Source organism: Fukomys damarensis, unplaced genomic scaffold (genome assembly GCF_012274545.1).
Source record: "Fukomys damarensis isolate Sample0158 unplaced genomic scaffold, DMR_v1.0_HiC HiC_scaffold_26, whole genome shotgun sequence".
In the NCBI taxonomy this organism is placed as follows: domain Eukaryota; kingdom Metazoa; phylum Chordata; class Mammalia; order Rodentia; family Bathyergidae; genus Fukomys; species Fukomys damarensis.
In genome coordinates this window covers 27555927-27574169 of record NW_022900938.1, presented here as the reverse complement: position 1 = coordinate 27574169, position 18243 = coordinate 27555927, and the positions used below count along the sequence as shown (strand labels likewise).

The 18243-nt window shown below is 35.6% G+C and overlaps 1 protein-coding gene across 1 annotated transcript in view; it reads left to right on the top strand.

Annotated features, from left to right (window-relative positions):
- Nucleotides 1–18243, top strand: part of Xirp2 (xin actin binding repeat containing 2) — a 78018-nt gene that overhangs the window by 37756 nt on the left and 22019 nt on the right. The window contains exon 4 of the mRNA XM_010606904.3: nucleotides 17953–18036. Coding sequence (XP_010605206.1) covers nucleotides 17953–18036 — 84 coding nt within the window. The remainder of the gene's footprint in view (nucleotides 1–17952; nucleotides 18037–18243) is intronic.

Genomic DNA, 18243 nt, shown 5'->3' with positions numbered 1-18243 from the left:
TCAAGAGTGTGTCATATTATATTTTAATTATGAGCTCTATTTTAAAATGACTATTATAACTTAAAATAATTATACTCAAAGTGATACAATCTGGAGTAATAACCAAAAGCTCCAGAATGCAAAAGCCTGGGTTATAAATGTTTTGAGCTGGCAACTCATCTTAGACTGTTTTGTGCTGCTAAAAGAAAATATCTCAAGCCAGGTGATTTATAATTTATATGTTTATAATTTATAATGATCATAATTTTATTGGCTCATAGTTCTGGAAAACTGAGAGGTATAATATCAAGGTTCCGGCATCTGGCTGGGGTCTTTTGCCATACCGTAACATGGCAGAAGGCAAGAATATGAGGGAGGGAGAAAGAGAGAGAGAGAGAGAGAGAGAGAGAACAAAAAAAAGACAAAATCATATCCCACTTATGAGAGCGGAGCCTAAAATCTTCTTCAAAGTCTCATCTCGCAATACTGTCATCATGGCAATTAAATTTTAACATGCGCTTTGGAGGGAACAGATATTCAAACCAGAAGACTACCAAATCTCTTCTGTAAAATGAGGACAAAATACCAAGGTCATTTTAAGGAAAAAAAATAAAGTTCATGAAAAACTCTTAGTACAATGTTTGACATATATTAATTGGTCAGTCAGTTCTGATTAGCCAGTAAAGCCAAGAGAGGACATGATCAAGTGGTAATTTGTCTTGAATTAGAATATGATTCATGTAAATACTTTATATATTTGCTTTATGTAAAAAGACCAATAAAGACTACATTTTCCTGACTTCACACCTTAACACTTTTAAAAGTTCTTTTTTTATTTCTGAGAAATAATTTTTGCAGTTTATTATAAATAGTTAGAAATTAGCATACATGTATATGCTATGGACATATGCTTTGCTGGAGTTGGTGCATCTAATGAATATTTTTCAAATATATAATAAAATATCATATTTTAAGGAAAGACTGCTTACCCTCATCTCTGAGAATTGAGATGAATTAGACACCTCCAAAGGCTAAGGAGAGGAATATACACAAAATGTCATCTGCTCAGATACACTGCATTTTCATCATGCTACGAGGAATCCAAGTTTGTTTCTTTAAGTGGAAGCAAATGAATAGTGTAGCATTTGCTTCTGGAGACTGTTTTATTCATAGTATAGTGACAAGATGTTCTGAGAAAAAATAGTATAATTAATGTATAAATTGAATCAAGCAAAGAGAAAAATCTATACAACTTGAATAAATGAGCAAAATAGGAAGTGTTGGGGGTGTTGTTCATTTTCCATTTCCACTGGTGCTGAAACTAGTGTACTGTGTATTGCGGTTTCTCAGCACATTTCAGTTGATGTATGGAAGGAAAAGAAAATAATGTGTAAGGGGAAGGAACTATCTCCTGATATTTTATGCCTTGTGCAGTTGGAACAATGAAGACAGATACGTTTCTACAATTATCTTAATAAAATATAGCAAGTGTTTGTTCCATATACGAGGCCATTATGTACGAATACTAAGATGCAAGCCAATAGTTGCCAGATAATTGTTTCTTTTAAATTGATACCGATGAGTGAACCTTTCTTGCTCCAGACAGCTGGAGCATGAACTTGAACCTTCCACTGGCAGTGTAATGGCACCAGAGTCCCACCTTGGTCTTCCTAGAGTCAGAGAAACAACACAACCCCTATCCTCAGGAGGCATATAAATAAAGCTCATTGATAGAGTAGATGTAACAGGCTTACTCTGTTAAAAATTAAAACTCTAATAAGAAATCCTCCACTGTTTTCTCTTTCAAAGTCAGTCTTTTTATCAGTTTAAACCCTACAGCTCTTTCTCAGTGCTGGTGCCTGAATGGACTTTGGTAATGAAATGAACCCAAAAGATGACCTTTTTAATGCCGAGATGACTCAGAATCAGGAGCCCAAGATTTCACTAAATAAAGCGCAATGGCCTCAACTAATTTTCATCAATAATATACATATGGCCAAATCAGCAGGAGCTACTTCATGCATAATGCATAGTTATTAACTGACCACTATAGCTCCTGACTGTGCCATATAGCAAACTGGCTTTGCTCTTTAGTAGGAATTCAGTTTTCCTTTCAACATAGAAGGCAATAACCATGGGAGCTCTGATCCCATTGTGGATTTATAGACTCCTTTTCTCTTTACTCCTGCATTCAGAAGTGTCTCTGCCATGCCCACAGCTGCCCGTTTCATTGCTGGCTGTGTTCAGGCCACATTGCAGCTAGTTTCATCGTGCTATGCAACCTATTTGTGTCTCCTCTTCCTGCTCACACCCATCTTCCTGCACTCTGTAAGTCATGTTGGAATCCCATGCTATTTTTCATAGGAATTGAATTTACAGAACTTGTATCCTGTGAAAATTTTTCTCATTCAAGTTGTGAAGCAAATTAACTGCGTTAAAACTGCCTGTGCCAACAATGCGAAAAACGAAAGCAAAAACACAACCCAAACCACATGAGAATTTGCATTTCTCAAGCCCCCCAAACAATCGCTTCTTCTTTAGTTCCCTTAGTCTGTGTAAGAGTAATCTGTCTAGAAATGCGCACAACCCTCCTTATGAAGCCCTACCACATTCTCTGTTCCGGCTGCCTCGGGCTGAGCTGCAGGGATAGAGTGGTGATGATTTTCAGTGAGTCTTCTATCTGCTAGTTCCCACTTCTCTCAGGACCTGAGCTGAGCTTATTTACATCATCACTTCTTACTTCTCCTCTGACTGTATAAGGATTTAGAATCAAGTCACTCTTCCTGGTGGGCTGAGGCGTGGAAGCTCAGTGGGAGCTCTGGGCATTTAAGCTCTTGTCCACCTATACTTGTACACTGGAATTTCCCAGGCAGCTCAGGTAGTTCTGATTTAATTATTCTGGAGCACGGTCAGGGAGCATGGAAGTTTATAGCTCTTCAGGTAATTCTATTGCTCAGCAGTGGATACGTCAGAGAAATCTGAGTCAAGATTTGTTATATCAGAATGGTCCACTCTCCTTCTTCTTAGTTTCTGATCTGAAGCTAATATCCTGCCTACCTTCCTTGGTCCTTCTCCTGACCATAGATCCTTTCTGTTCATGTGATAATTTCTCTTGAGATGCCTCCTACCATCAAAGAATAAAAAAAGAGATTGCGGAGAATGAACAGAAAGCAGGCATTTAAAGAATTCATGGTGAAAATCGTAAGTATCAATCAGCCAAACAACCAATTAAGAGACCCTCCCAACCATAGTTAGTATTTTTGTTTTTGTTTTTGTTTTCAGCTTTAATTGCAGTATTTTTGTTAATGGTAGACCATAATGAAATGGTGAGTTTGTGTATATAGATGATGTGTTAGAATATTAAAAATAAATACTGCAATTCCAGAAATCAAAAATCTGTTAAAACATTAAAAATAAACTATACAATTACAATAAAAGTAAACTAAAGAAATTAATAATTATTTTATTAGATAGATACACCATTAAAACTAGGATTCACTTTCATTGTTGTAGTCTTTCATTAAAATTCTATTTTCATAAAACTACATCATCTATAAACTTAGTAATATTTATATACCAACAACATAACTTTGTAGAAGACAGAGAACATTATTTAATTATAAAAGGGAAAATATTATTAAATAATATAGTAAAGGTGCTCAGAGTCACTTGGCTCTTCACATAACTTAACCAGTATTCAGTCTTTCCCCGGGATATAAGGTGTGCTCATAAAACATAATTAGTCTGGCTGCTCAGATCCACTAACATCCATCACATTACTTTATAGCCACACACTGTAACGCTCAACCTCTGCTGTCCCCAAATGAAGTTGATGGTAATTGCTAACTGTCTGCTGAAGCATCACCATGAAGTTTCAATCATGGTCCCCTTGTCATTTTTCATTCAACTTTTTGCTTCAGAACCTGTTGGTCTAAGCGTTTTCCAGCTGGCACATGGAAGGGTTCACAAGCCATTCTAGTGCATCATGATAGAGGGAAACACATTCCTAATCCACACTGGGCACCCACAGAAGGAAGGCCGGGTCTTTGTGAAAATTTCATCTTTGTGAAATACAATGCACCAATTTGGTGTCAGTTGCTTTACTGTTTTGAGAAGAAAAAAAAAAACTAAGTGAATTTATTTTCCTGATAGCCTCAATAGATTTAGAAACATTAACATATGGAGATTTCCCAGGTCCTTTTTATCAGAAAGTAGAGATCTTAGGGAATGGTACAAATGCAAATAACTAAGACAGTTGTAAGCTTAGATTCAAGTGCTTCAAATACTCTGTTGCTTTCCTTTTTACGGTTTACCTTACTCATCTTCAAAATAGATGTTGTATGAACAATGTTCACCCCAAAGGGGTGCCACTACTACAGTTTATCTTCTTAATAGCATTGTAGGTCTGCTGTTTCTATAGACCTATTTGTTCTTATAGAATGCATTTTCAATTTCATTTAGAGAAGAAAAGGCCACTTACATTTATATCCTTCATTTCTTTAAAGTAAAATGAATTGAGATTGCCTTAGGAAAGGAGAAGGTGTGCTTATCACAGACCTAAGATTTAGAGGGAGTAACACCCGAATCCTTCCCCAAAGGCAAAAGATCTCAGCAAAGTAGTTCCTCCATACTTGAACAGATGATCTCAGAAAGAAATTGATGTTGATAAAGATGTGAAATACAAAATTTTTTACATAATGAAATTCTGTGTCTGTTATGAGAAGAAGGGAATATTTTGGAGAGGTTGAAATAGTTGAAACATTTATATTGTCCCTTCTCTCTGAAGGCTCATGTTAATTTAAAAATAGGAATTATCTTTTGTAACAATTACTTTGAACATACTTCTCAAGTTTACACATTATGTTTTCCAATATACTAATAAAATTGACTGTTTTCAAATTTTTATAGTTAAATGGTAAGTTACAGAATTTTCAGTTCTTAGAGGCTTATTTTGTGAGACAAAAAGGAAAATTTAACAAAAGAAACCACTAATTTTATAGAATCATTATGCTTACAGAACTTAGAAAATTTTGAGAAATGTATTGTTCCATGTAGTTACTTTTATGAAAACTTATGTTCAATAATTCAGACATCAGAAGATATTTTTAGTTCCTTCTGGTTCTGGGTCTCTATTTCTCTAAATAAAACCATTGTCATGGGTCTTTGAAAATGACTGGATTGAGTCAAGTTTGCCTATTCTTCTGGATGTTCATCTAGAATATAACTTGTAAAATTAAAAACAAATTATCATGATTTTTAAAAAATTGGAAAAGCAGAAGGCTGAGAAAAGGATGTGCCACTAAGAGATTCTGTCCCTAGAACTACACTGCTGGAGAGAAAAGTTTTAGAAATTCTTCATTTTTTTTTTCCAGCTTCTTCACAAATCTTCACATCACAGAGCCAAGAGTAAGTTTACATCTTCTCACAACTCATTCTGTATTCCTATTTTCATAGTTACTTTTCTCTCCTTGTGAGACAAACTACCCAACACCCATAGTTAAAGGAGGAAAGGTTTATTTGGTTATAGTTTGTACAGTTTTTAGTCCATAGTCAGCTGGCTCCAAGGCAGAGTGGCAGAGGGGCAACAGTTCATTGTAGCAGAAGCAGCAAAAGCAACAAAGAGACCTTAACAGCATCGTTCTGCCTCTTTTTTCTTAGACTGCTGGTACTTGGGCGGTGCTAAACCAATCACTCACATGTAGTGGTTTGGTAATCACACACACTTAATCCCAGCATCACACATTCCAGATTCAGCTCCTCTGAAAAGAACTCCATGAGGTTTGGGGGCGCAGCTAGACACTAGCCTCAACACCTCTTTTGTAAGTGATCTACTAAACTTAGTAAGAAGTGAGTTGTTCATCTCTTTAGGAGTGAGGAATGGGAGGCGCCACTTCATCTCCCACCCCGTCAGCTGAACGGGGTAGGTGTACACCAGCCCCTGGGTCTGGATCAACAGGGGAAACCACAAGCTCCTTTGATCTTCCTCATCCTTGGATAAATGAATACTTGTGCTCTCTAGAGGCATAAGTACATGTTGCAATAGCATTTGCAACTGATTTCTTGACCGTGAAGTATCACCTACAGTAATACAATGCAGCAAATGCAACACATTATAATGTTTAGAAACATTTGAGAGTGATTTTGAGAGTTTCAGTGACGTCACGGCTTTAGGCTGGAGTTCAGCTCAGGAGCTTCTTTTCTGAAATTTCTGTGTTATCATTCTAAAAATTAAACAACAAAATCTCAGTATATTTCTTTCTTTCTTTTTTATTTGATCAAAAAAAGTTTCCCATTTTCCCTCCAAGTTGTTTTCCTGCTTTCCCACTTAACACAGGCCTTTCATTACTATATAGGCATGAAGACAGTAAGAGCATACACCATTGTCATTCAAGTATATCACAAAATTCGTGTGAAATACTTAACTTACTGATTTTTAAGTGTTACAGATATTGGTTTAAAATATCTAGCTGATGGGTGTCTAGTGGCACTGCCATCATTGTATTGCTTTGGGACTGAATAGAATTTCACACAACATTCCTTCTTTTTTCAGATCATCTTCTTTATCGGTACATATTTGTAGAACATAACGTTTGCATTCCTTTTGTGGAGTTGGTGCGTTACATAACACATCTCAGTTCCTTTTTTCGCCCCTTTCTCTCCCCCTTCTGTCCGTCTCTTGATCTCCTGGTGTCCCTCCTTAAACCCCATTTACTGCTTACGTTGAGTGTAATCAGTTTTTAGAAAGCTGCAGTAATAGAATCTTAAAGAAAATTGATGGCATTGAATGTACTAGGCCTTGTATATTTCTTTATCCTACCAACGTGCAATCAATAGTGGCTGTTTCTGTCTCTTTCTTTGCTTCCCCAATCTCCATCACTCATTATTGAGGATTCTAAGACTGAAATTAGTTATGAACTGATTACCAGATTTCTCATTTCAGTTGACGCTAAATTCCTGCCATCGTCTTAACACTCTCCTATCTTTACCCTAATTGCTTTCCAGCGCCCAAATTCTTTTAGATAAATTCATTAGTGCTATCAGAACTAACCTTTTAGTTTTCTCCATCTTTTCCTTATTTAAAAGAAAACCCAAGCATTCAAATGAATTCATTTCTAGTCATAATTAACATTTTCCCTGATATGGTTTGTTTGTACAGATAACCTGACAATAACTCGATCAGATTCAAATCTATTTTCTTCATTTTTGTTTGAATTGTACATAAGATTTTAAAATGTCATTCCTCCTTGTGAAAAAGATTTGTGATTATGAAGTCTGTGAGAGAGAGTGAAAGAAAGGGAGATTTGAGTAATGGGAAATTTTCATGACTCTCTTCACAGGCAAATTGTGCTGTCTCAGAATCTTCCTACATGTCCTAAAAAAGTTACAGAAAAAAAACAAGAAATAAGCCCAAATCAGACTTGAATAGTGATGTGTACTGCATTATTTATTAACAAAAATGAGTGACATTGCATTTCGTGCATTTTAAACTATATTCCTTTTGATTAAGGAAACCTTGGTGTTCATGAATAACATTTTCTGAGCAATGGTACTGAGGAACTTATTTGCTTTTCTTTTTGCCTTTATTCTTTTTTCTTAATCTGAACCTCCTTCTGCTCCACCACCCAACAAAGTAAAAGCATTCATCACGAGGAGAAGCTGCAAATATGTACATGCAGTCTCCTAGACTTCTTGTTACCTAGCATCTGGACTTTTGAGGCAAACTTCACTGCCCAAACAACTCCATCCAAGACTCTGCATAAGGAATGAGTGACATGAGAAGGCAGAAATCAATTTTGGTGATGGCTGGTGACGAGAGAATAGCTGCTTCTAATTTCAATAAATAACAGTTTGGGAAGCAGAGACAGTAGGACATAGTACTGGCGGCACTGGCAGTGAATGTGTCTGGTGCCCAGGAGCAGCAGCCAGGGTGAATTCCCCAGATGGTTCTGCAACTCTCTTCCCCACTGTTACTGGACACAACCCCGCCGATTCCTGATCCCTAGTGTCCTGAAGAATCTTTAAGGACCCTCTGCATCCCTGTCACCCAGTGTCACTTTAACGAATCCTCTCTCCTGTTTAAATCCGTCAGACTGCGATGCATAAAATTGGGGATTGGAACTGATTTAAAGATAAATAGTCTGTGAGTGTTAACATTCTTCAGTGCCGGGATGAGAGCCACAAAGCAGCGCCTTTTATGAGAGGAGTGAGTGGGCAGTGCATTGTGTAGTAGTGGATCAGGGACTGCAGAGGAAGAAGGATATCGAAGAAGTGGTCAGGTGCTCACAAACTCACTCTCTGGCCGCCTCCAGAGCACATTTCCATGCCCCCGGGACCAGAATGGTTTGGAAAGATCGTAATATGTACAGGTTGCTTTTTTCTTCTCTCTGTGGCTAAACCTCCCATCTCTATTACTTATCAGGTGGACCAAGGAATCTAGGTATTGAGAACTGCTACCTCTTTGGTTTCTAGACTTAACTTTGCAGTGCAGTCCTCTGGTAAAGTCCACATTTAACATTGCTACAGTCACTTGATCTTTTTTGGGGAGGAGAGTCTTTAGTTTTCTACTAAATCCTAAGTTATTAGGATAAACAAGCAAAGATAATAAACACTAATATAGCACTGAAGAACCAGTTTTTCACATATATTAACTAATTTCTTCTCATAGTAACCTTCTGAGACAGGGACTATTTTTTTCTTTTATGAACAAAAACCAGACACATGGAAGACCTAAGTAACTCTCCCAAGGAAAATGGGCAAATGTGATATTAACCCAGAAGGCTATCTCCAGACCTCTCCCTTTCATTTATTTGTATTTTCATTCATCTGATAATCAGTAAGTACCCATTATATCCCAGGCACAAAAATTCAATAAGGAATATGACATTATTTTGCCCTGCAGGAGCTTATTCTATCAGAAAGACAAACACGACAAATAATTACATGTACAGTGTGGCAGAAACCACAATAGGAAATATAAATGAGGCCCACTGGGAAATAAGAAAGTTGTGATGAACTTTAGACTGAAATGAAAGATAGTTCAGAAGGACATCTTAGGGCAGAGAATACTTCAGCTGAGACATGAAATAATTTCTCATGCATAAAGAATGTAAGATTTTAGGGAAAAGACAACTTGTGCAGAAGGTAAAATAGCATGATATATTTGTGAATAGAGTGAAGAATAATTGAGGCACAAAGGTGGAAATGTAGGCAAAGGCCAGATAATAGAAGGAATTATATGCCATGTTAAAGAATTTTTACCGTATTCACAGAAGATCAAGAGCTATTCAAGATGTTTAAACAGGGGAGTAAGATGAATGGATATGCCTTTAAGAAACATTATTCTGACTGTATAAGATTGATATAGAGGACATTAAGGTTAGATGGAAGAAGATAAATTAGGGGACTACTGGTATAGTCCAGATTAAATTTAAGATTACTTAAATGGATCAGAAGTTCTAAGGACTTGGGATTTAGCCCATGCTAAGTCTGTGCCTGCCTACTCCCAAGCAAAAGGCCCTGAGTTCAGTCCTCGGCACTGGAAAAACAAAAATTTCTAAAGTACAGAGTACTATATTTAAATCCCATTAAATAGTAAATGCATACTTTAGAAATCAGTTGGCTATTGCCAAGTGAGGGATAAAATGCTATTTTTCTGACTTGGTTTGGGTTACTTTACAAAAGATATTAACTTCTTTTTCTGTAATTTCACTGCTCTTAAAGTTTCAGCTTCTTTTGTTAAACATTTAGGCTTATTTATATCCTGGTTCATCTTTGATTTTAAGGTACTGTGTGTCAGTATTGAATAGAAATATTCAGTATAAATATATCTTTAGAATGCATCCATATAAAATTCTACTTATTGAATATTGAGTGTCTTTTATGTAAGCTGCTTTTTTTAGTTTGTCGGATACCGTTATTTGTAAAACTAATATTTTTGATGACCCTATTGAGACTGCAACCTTTACATGTTCTCTTTTATGAATCTTCAGCTGTTTGGGACTCTGGTATATGGCATTATAAATAATAGCTTTAGAGGAGAAGAGAACAGGGTTCTTCTACCTGTGAAAGCTAGCATTTCTTATGTGAGATTTCCCCCTTTTGAAAGGCAAATATTTTTACTTTTCTACTAAGTACATTTTATTAAAATTCCATTTGATCTTCCTAGCTAAAATGACCAAATCCTAATTACAGAAATTTATGCAACAAGCTTGCCTAATTCATGATGTGTATATATATTTAGAATTTTTGTCCCAAGGGAATATCAAGCTGAGACTTTTTACATCACTGAGAAAATAAGTCCATACTTTATATATTGCATAAGGATGGAGTTAGGTAGATGAAGACACATTTACAGAAACATTAAAATAATAGTAACCATGCTTATCATAATGCCGCAGAGCTAGCTGATCTTTGATAACTGTTGATTGAATAAACAAATCCTTAGGTGAATCTAAGGTCACTCACATTTAAGCATGCCATGTTCTTAAAGAAATAAGCAACTACCTCAATTTTTTTTTATGCTTTGCATTATTTTCTTAAAATCCAACAATCCAGGTAGTAAATGCTTATAACTTGAGACAGTACTTGCAGTAAACTGAAAATTGGAATTTAAAAGTGCCTTAAGCCAGGCATAGTGGCATACGACTGCAATCCCAGCACTTGGGAGGTTGAGGCAGGATGATTTCCTTGAGTTCAATGCCAGCCTGAACTACATAGCAAGACCTTTTCTCAAAAACACAGACATGCACACAAAAAGTCCCTTAATTCTTCCTTACCGTTAATGTTGTGCATGTGTGCGTGCGTGTGTGTGTGTGTGTGTGTGTGTGCATTTGAAATGGGAATAAAACATTAGTTTTCATTGTCTTCATAAGTCTCTCAACTTTTGTTTTTGACATGACGGTAATTCTGCCCAGCGCATTCCACTTGTACTTATATGTGGGGCTTGAAATCTTGTCAGACTCATCACTCAGTGATTGCTAGCAATTCACTGACATAAAGACATAAAACTAGTTTGCTTAGTACCATGAATATCTTCTTTAAAAAAAAAAAGACTGTTTGAAATATATCTTCCTATTTTGAAAGCTTCTCTATCTTTGCGTGGGTGTTTTTTGTGCCTTTGCATATTCATTGCTTTTTGGTACAGATTTCTTCCTCTTTCTGGTGATGCTTACAGTGTTACTGTACTGCCTGAATTTTCCACAGATATTCCGATCATTAGGGCTAGTATCAAGCTGCCTCTTTTTGACTGCACTTTGTAAAGTGATTGATTGACATATTATTATTATAATACACATAAGCTTCAGAACCTAACAATTGCGAAAATATGCAGGATCAAAACTTGCCAGTCAAAATACAAAATAATCACAGGGCTACATGGAAAAATCTAAAATCTCAGTTTTTAAGGCAAGTTTAAAAATCAAATAATTTTCACACTGTTGGGAAAGAAGTGATGGTTTTTCTGTGCGTTCACTCCCTGACATTTTATTAGGCTTCTTCTGTGTGCTGGGAACCTAAACACGTGGATTTGAAGCTACTGAGTGCAGTGGATTCTGAGTTCAGTCAAAGGAGCGGCTCCTACTAGGAAGTGATGACCGCACAATGTGACAGGCAAAGCACAGAGATGTGCATTGACGCTGACAGTCACGGGAACAGGAAAAAAGCAGGAAACTCATGAAAAAATCAGGAGATAGTTCAAAAACAAAATAAGTTTTGAGCCACACTATAAAATATATACAGTGAATGTGCAAACCCCAAGTACAAAACAAAGGGGCATCAGATTTTGCATTGCAATTTCTAGTGTACATTAACGTGAAATAAAGAAAACACAAAACAAAACTTTTCAAATGTGAATATGTGTAAATCAAGACCAGTGCAGGGTGCCATCCACAAATTTTATACCCATCATTTAAAAGAAACAACTGGTTGTTCTTTTAAACCTTCAGTTCACTGACATTTTTGCTAAGGTGATGAGCATTTATTTGTATTGTTTATGTCTGTTTGACAAGGCAAATGACATTGGTATATCATAACCTTTTAGTTTTATTAGAATAGTGTGAGTAATGGGTAAAATTGCTGAATTACTGACATCAAACATGAGCTTCTAATTTTCCCACTCTGCTGAGACTACATTTCTGCCAGTCTTTCCTCATATATTTTTAACTATTTGGTATATTTCTAAGAATCACAATAATAGTGAGTCATCATTGTTTTGTAAAAATTATTTTCATTTTACTCACTTATTGCTTTGAAATGAGTATGAGTTTGCATTTTTCCTAGTAGAAACTTAAATTAATATTTCTAGGATGCTACCAATCACAAGCCAGTTAGGCAGAATGTGATTTACTGCACTAGAAAAACCTTAGATTTGTACGTCCACAATAGATGTTTCATAATGTGCATGGCTAATAAATGACCTGACATCAGATAGATGTAAACCATGAGAACATCATAATATTGTGTGGTAATTGTGCTGCATTTTCTCATTTAGATTTCAAAGTTAGAGCACACATATTATCTTTTCTGTCTTGGTCACTTCATGAGATGAAACACTGAGTCTAAGTATGATTTAGTAATTTGCCCAAGATTACAGTATTCCTAGTACAGGAAGGAGTTAGTAATAATCCCTCATAGCTGGATACTGGTTAATCCACCTGTGAACAAAAGCATTTTGTCTCTTGCAGCCTGGTCCATATTTGAATTTAATTTTCAGGAACTAATTTCGTGTGTCATTTCATGTAAATTTATGTATTGTGTTCTGACCAGAATCCTTATTACATTTTATTTGTTTAATTTGATGTCTACTTGAGCATTACAATGAGCCATCCTTTTCCACAACTCTATTCTCTATAGACACCAATATTTCTTCCAGGAGAAGAAAGAAAGTCAGATTTAAAATCCAAGTTAAACCAGTTGCAAAAAGGGAATGAGAATAAATGGTAGAAACAAAATCCTGGACTATTTTAAAACAGATTTTATGTAAGTCACAGCAACCAGGGGGCAGTAAATTTGATGCATTGATGCTGACATACCAAACTAGTGTAGCAATTACAGTTCTATTTAGTAATAGCACATAAATGCTGAAGTAGAAACTAACAACTATAAAAAAAATGTATGCATACTTGTACTGCTTATTTTGTGCCATCTCTGACAAGAAAATATATTTAGAGATGATAGGCATAAATTGTTTCTACATCAGTGGATATACACACACTACAAAGTGTTTCCTGCAGAAAATGAAAATTTTAAATGTATGTCACAAAAACACTTATTTACACTTTTCTACTCCAAATATTTTGCAATTCGTTTTCCTCAACAGAAGGATTCATGTCACTAACTCTACTCTCTTCGTATGACAACTGGTAGCATGTTTTGAAACTCAAATTTCTCTGGGTACCAGAAAGATTAGTTTTCTTTTTTAATAATGCCAACTTGGTGTTAAATATTGGGTAATGAAAGAAATCATACCCTAGAAAGGATATGTCCCAGCTGAAAAGACTAACCATGACCTTGTCTCAAAATGCAGTTTTTTCTAAAAAATGGAGTACTACTCAGCCATAAAGAATGAGAAACTAGACTCATTCATAGGAAAATGGATGCATATTGAGGCCAATACATCTTAAATGAAATAAATAAGACACACATGTGTAAATACCGAATAGTTTTTCTGGTGTGAAAACCTAAAAGTGTAAATAAGATCCAAATTGTATAATTGATAATGTGAAATAAGAAGAAAAGGGCTAAAGGTTTAGAGGAAGTGGGAAGGATAAGGAAAAGGTAATAACGGAAAAGAAAAAATATGAGAAAAGGAAAAAGTGGAAACAAAGTCTTTGTAAATAGGGAAGGATGGAGGGGGTGAAGGGAGGGCAGGGGTATGGGGAAAAATGAGAACCAAGATCTGTCATGTAAAGGTACAAGATCCCAGTGATAAATGTAACTATACTGTGTGTGTGTGTGTGTGTGTGTGTGTGTACACACACACACACACACACACAAGCACTGTGATATGTATCTATACTGTGTGTGTGTGTGTGTGTGTGTGTGTGTACACACACACACACACACACACATACACATATATATCACCAGTATTATTAGATCTTTTGCTTCCACAAGCAGGAGAAAATATTGATTTTTTTTTCCATTTTAACTAACCCCAAATTAAAAATGACCGTAGAGTTCAAATAAAATATTTCACTTCGTCACAAGCAGCATCTAGGCTTTTAGGCCAGACATGAGTCAATAGAAATCATCATGATACCCCTTGATAAAGACCACTGTCACTTCAATAGGCACTTCCCATTTCTCAGTTGGTACATAAGAAAGTCACAGAATATTCTCATTATCTCTACTGATGGAGAGATTTATCATTGATGTGGAGTTGTCATTTATATCCATGCATTTTTTTCTATCCACAATTTTCAGTGATTATAATTGTTCCCTCCAGCACAAGGCTATTATGCTTTAAATTAAGCTTGATGATGCAAGGATGCTGTTACATAAAATTCTGATCCCTTGGCCTTTAAGGAAAAAACATGGTTTAATTATTTTATGTTCTCTCTTGAGAAAGTAAAGTGTTTATGCACCTAGAATACTCCTGGCAAAAACAAGTTTGAATACAATTAATTTATTAATGGAAATGTTTTATTTTATTCATTCATTCATTCATTCATTTATTAATTCACTGTGTGAACTTTTCTTTAGCACAAACTGTATGTCCATAATATTATCAAACATTGCTATATGTGTAGATTATTATCTAGAACTGGAAAACCATTTTTGCAGGAAAAAAATTCAGTTATCTTCAATTAATCCAGTAAAATATAACCTAAATTTTAAAAAGAAAGGCCACATTTTGCCTTTAATCCTTTGACTTTCAGGAACTGTTTCACCTTTTTCTTTTAATTCTACTTTCTAGAAAAGTATAATAGAATCAGATTACATTATGTATATCTAAATAAATGATTACTTCTTGGTTAATCAGACCTTTAAACTTGAATTTTATAACCCCCTAAATGTGATCTGTCAACTTCAATGGATTAAGAAACATGTAGTAATTAATAACTGTGCTCCTGGGCACGTCTAGATAGGTCATAGAGGTGATCTTGGGTACTATGTATGGTTCCTAGCCGAATTCTCTCTTGCATTGTTCCCTCGCCCTGCTTCCGGAACACTATAAACTAAGCAGCTTTTCCTAGCCATTCACGTCTATCTTGTTGTTTCCTCTTTGGAACCAGTTGAGCATGGACTGAATCCCTGAAACCATGAACCAAATTAAAGCTCTCCTCCTTTAAATGGTGGCTATCAGTTATCTTGTCCCAGCGAGGGGAAAGTAACTAATAAATAAGCCAAATATACTGGGGGTAGGGGGAATCGTAAACTATATATCTAGAACCAAAAAATACAAGTCAAGATCTCATAAATTAATTTTATACTTATTCCAGGTTTCATTAAGATTTAATAGTTTAAAGCTAACACATTGTAAAAGAAAAAGCTTTAGTAATATTTGATTAATAGTGATGATATACTATTTTCATTTTATTATTCTTTGCTAACACATTTTAAAATCTGATTTCAAAACTGATACTTATTAGTCACATAGAAACAAAGGTACAAGTGAAGTTCTAACTTCAAATACATATGTTCTTATAAAAGCTGTATGTATGCTTATTTTTTGATAAGATATTTAGCAGTTTGCCAACTGGTTGGTCATTTCAATCCATCTCAAACTTATATCAGCGTTATATTCTATAGGGAAAGCAGGGCTAGATAAACAAAAGTAACAAGACCTCCAACTTTCCAATTTAATGGGATCACCTTTCTAATTTCACAAAAGTAGCCCCAAGCTTTCTCTTGCTTGGGCGAAATAACTGATACTGTAACATTTTTTTTCCTCATTGAGTATATTGGTACATTTTAGGTATACAGTACAGTTACATTCATTATTGAGATCTTGTACCTTTCCATGACAGGTCTTGGTTCTCGTTTTTTCGCCTTGTCCCTGCCCTCCCTTTACCACCTCCTCCCCTCCCCATTTACAAACATTTTATTTCCATTTTATCATTTTCTCATATTTTTTTCCTTTCCCTTATTACCTTTCCCCTACCCTTCCCATTTTCCGTACTCCTTTAGCCCTTTTCTTCCTATTTCATATTATCAATTATCTCGTTAGGATCTTATGTACTATTATAGTTTTTCACACCAGAGAAACTATTCAGTATTTATACATGTATGACTTATTTATTTCACTTAGGAGTATATCCTCAATATATTTCCATTTTCCTATGAATGAATCTAATTTCTCATTCTTTATGGCTGAGTGATATTCCATTTTATAGAAAAAACACATCTTCTTTATCCAGTTTCCAACTGATGGGCAAATGGGCAAGAAAGTGGGGGAGGAGGGGAGGGAAGGGGAAGAGAGGGACATTTTACCTCACAGTTTGAGAGGTTTCAGTCAAGAGTGGGCTGGTTCCAGGACTGACACATCATGGTGAACAGCTTAACAGAGGAAGCTGCTCACTTCACAGCACCAGAAGCAGAGAGCAGTGGAAACTTGCCCAAGAAGGGCCGAGGAGCCAGACACAGTCTGCAAGACCACACCCCCACTACATCATCCTCTGTCTTGGGCCTACCTCCCTAAAAAAGCCCATTCACTGTGAACTCATAAATGAGTTGACTCTCACAATCGACTCACAACCCAATCACCTCTGCAGGAGCCTTTTTATCCAGCCAAGTCGACAAAGATTAACCAGCGCATCCTATATATGAAGATAAGGAGATAGCAGTAGCGTGACATGACCTGTTTATAACGGGTTACATTTAATACGGCATATCTATCATTCATACTACACACAATCTTAGCCAAAAGGCCAAGAAGTGACACTACTTGTAATTCAGAATTGGTTATTTTTAGTGCATGTGTGTGTATGGGGGGATGTGGTATACCAGGGATTGAACCCAAGTCCTTTACACTAAGCTACATGCTCAGCCCTTTAATCTTTTAAAGAAATAAAATTTCCAGTACAAGCGATAGAACCCAGGTTCTTGCTTACTAGGTAGTTCTTTACCACTAAGCCACACTCCCAGTACTATTGATTTTTTTCTGAGATAGAATGTCATCTCACTAAATTCCTAAATGGCCCAAACTTGCAATCCTGCTTCAGACTTCTACAATGCCAAGATTATAGAAATGTGCCACTTTGTCTAGCTTAGTGCTGTGTGTTTAATTCAACTCTGGATGTGTCATCGTATTGGATAGCCAATTTAAAGACCAGGATATCTTTCTAAAATATGAAAATGCATACTATGAAAACATTTTTCTTTATGATTAAGAATTTACATGGGATTTTTGGAGATTTATCTTTCTCATATTAGATAAAAAATGAATCACTAACATTTATTGCTTACTGAGATTAGGAAGAATAATGACCTCCAAATTATCTATAACCTAGTCCCCAGAATTTATGAATATGTTAGATTATTTTACAAAGCAAAATTAATATTGTAGATGGAATACATTTTCTAATAAACTGATTTTATAACTGGGATATAATCCTAGATTATCTGAATTGCTTCATTGTAATCACAAAGGTATTTAAAATGGAAGAGGGAATCAGAAAAATGACAGTAGAAAAATGACTCAATCAGAAAAGGAGGGGGTCTCGAATCTAGGAAACGGAGCACCATAGGGTTTCCAAAGGCAAGGGAAAGGATTCTCCTCAGAATAAAACACATAACCTTCTGACACCAATCAGCATCCAGTGAGAGCCATTCAGGATTTCTAAACTACAGAAGTGTAAAATAAGACTATGCAGTTTCAAACAACTAAGTTACAAGTCTTTTTTTTTTTACAGCAGCCAAAAAAATTGTGGAAGATTTTTGTTTCAGAAGTTTTGGGTACTGAAATTAATAAACCAATTGAAATTTTAAAATTTAAGGCATTGCTTATATGTTTGTTTGTTTGCTTATTTTCAGGAGGTAATCCACAGCAGTCAGGCAGTGAAAAGAAATGAAGAAATTTCCAAAGCAAATGGGATTGATGCTCTTGAAGCAGGAATGGTAACTGCTAAGAAAAACTTTACTTTCCAAATAGGTTTTCAGAACTCAGTAGACTTTCTAACCTTTTTTTTTACTTCATTGAGTTTATTGGTACATTTTAGGTATACAGTCCAGTTACATTCATTATAGGGATCTTGTACATTCTAACTCTATTGGGAGCCCTTGATTTTATTGTCCTTTAAGTATTTACTGTCTATATATATATAT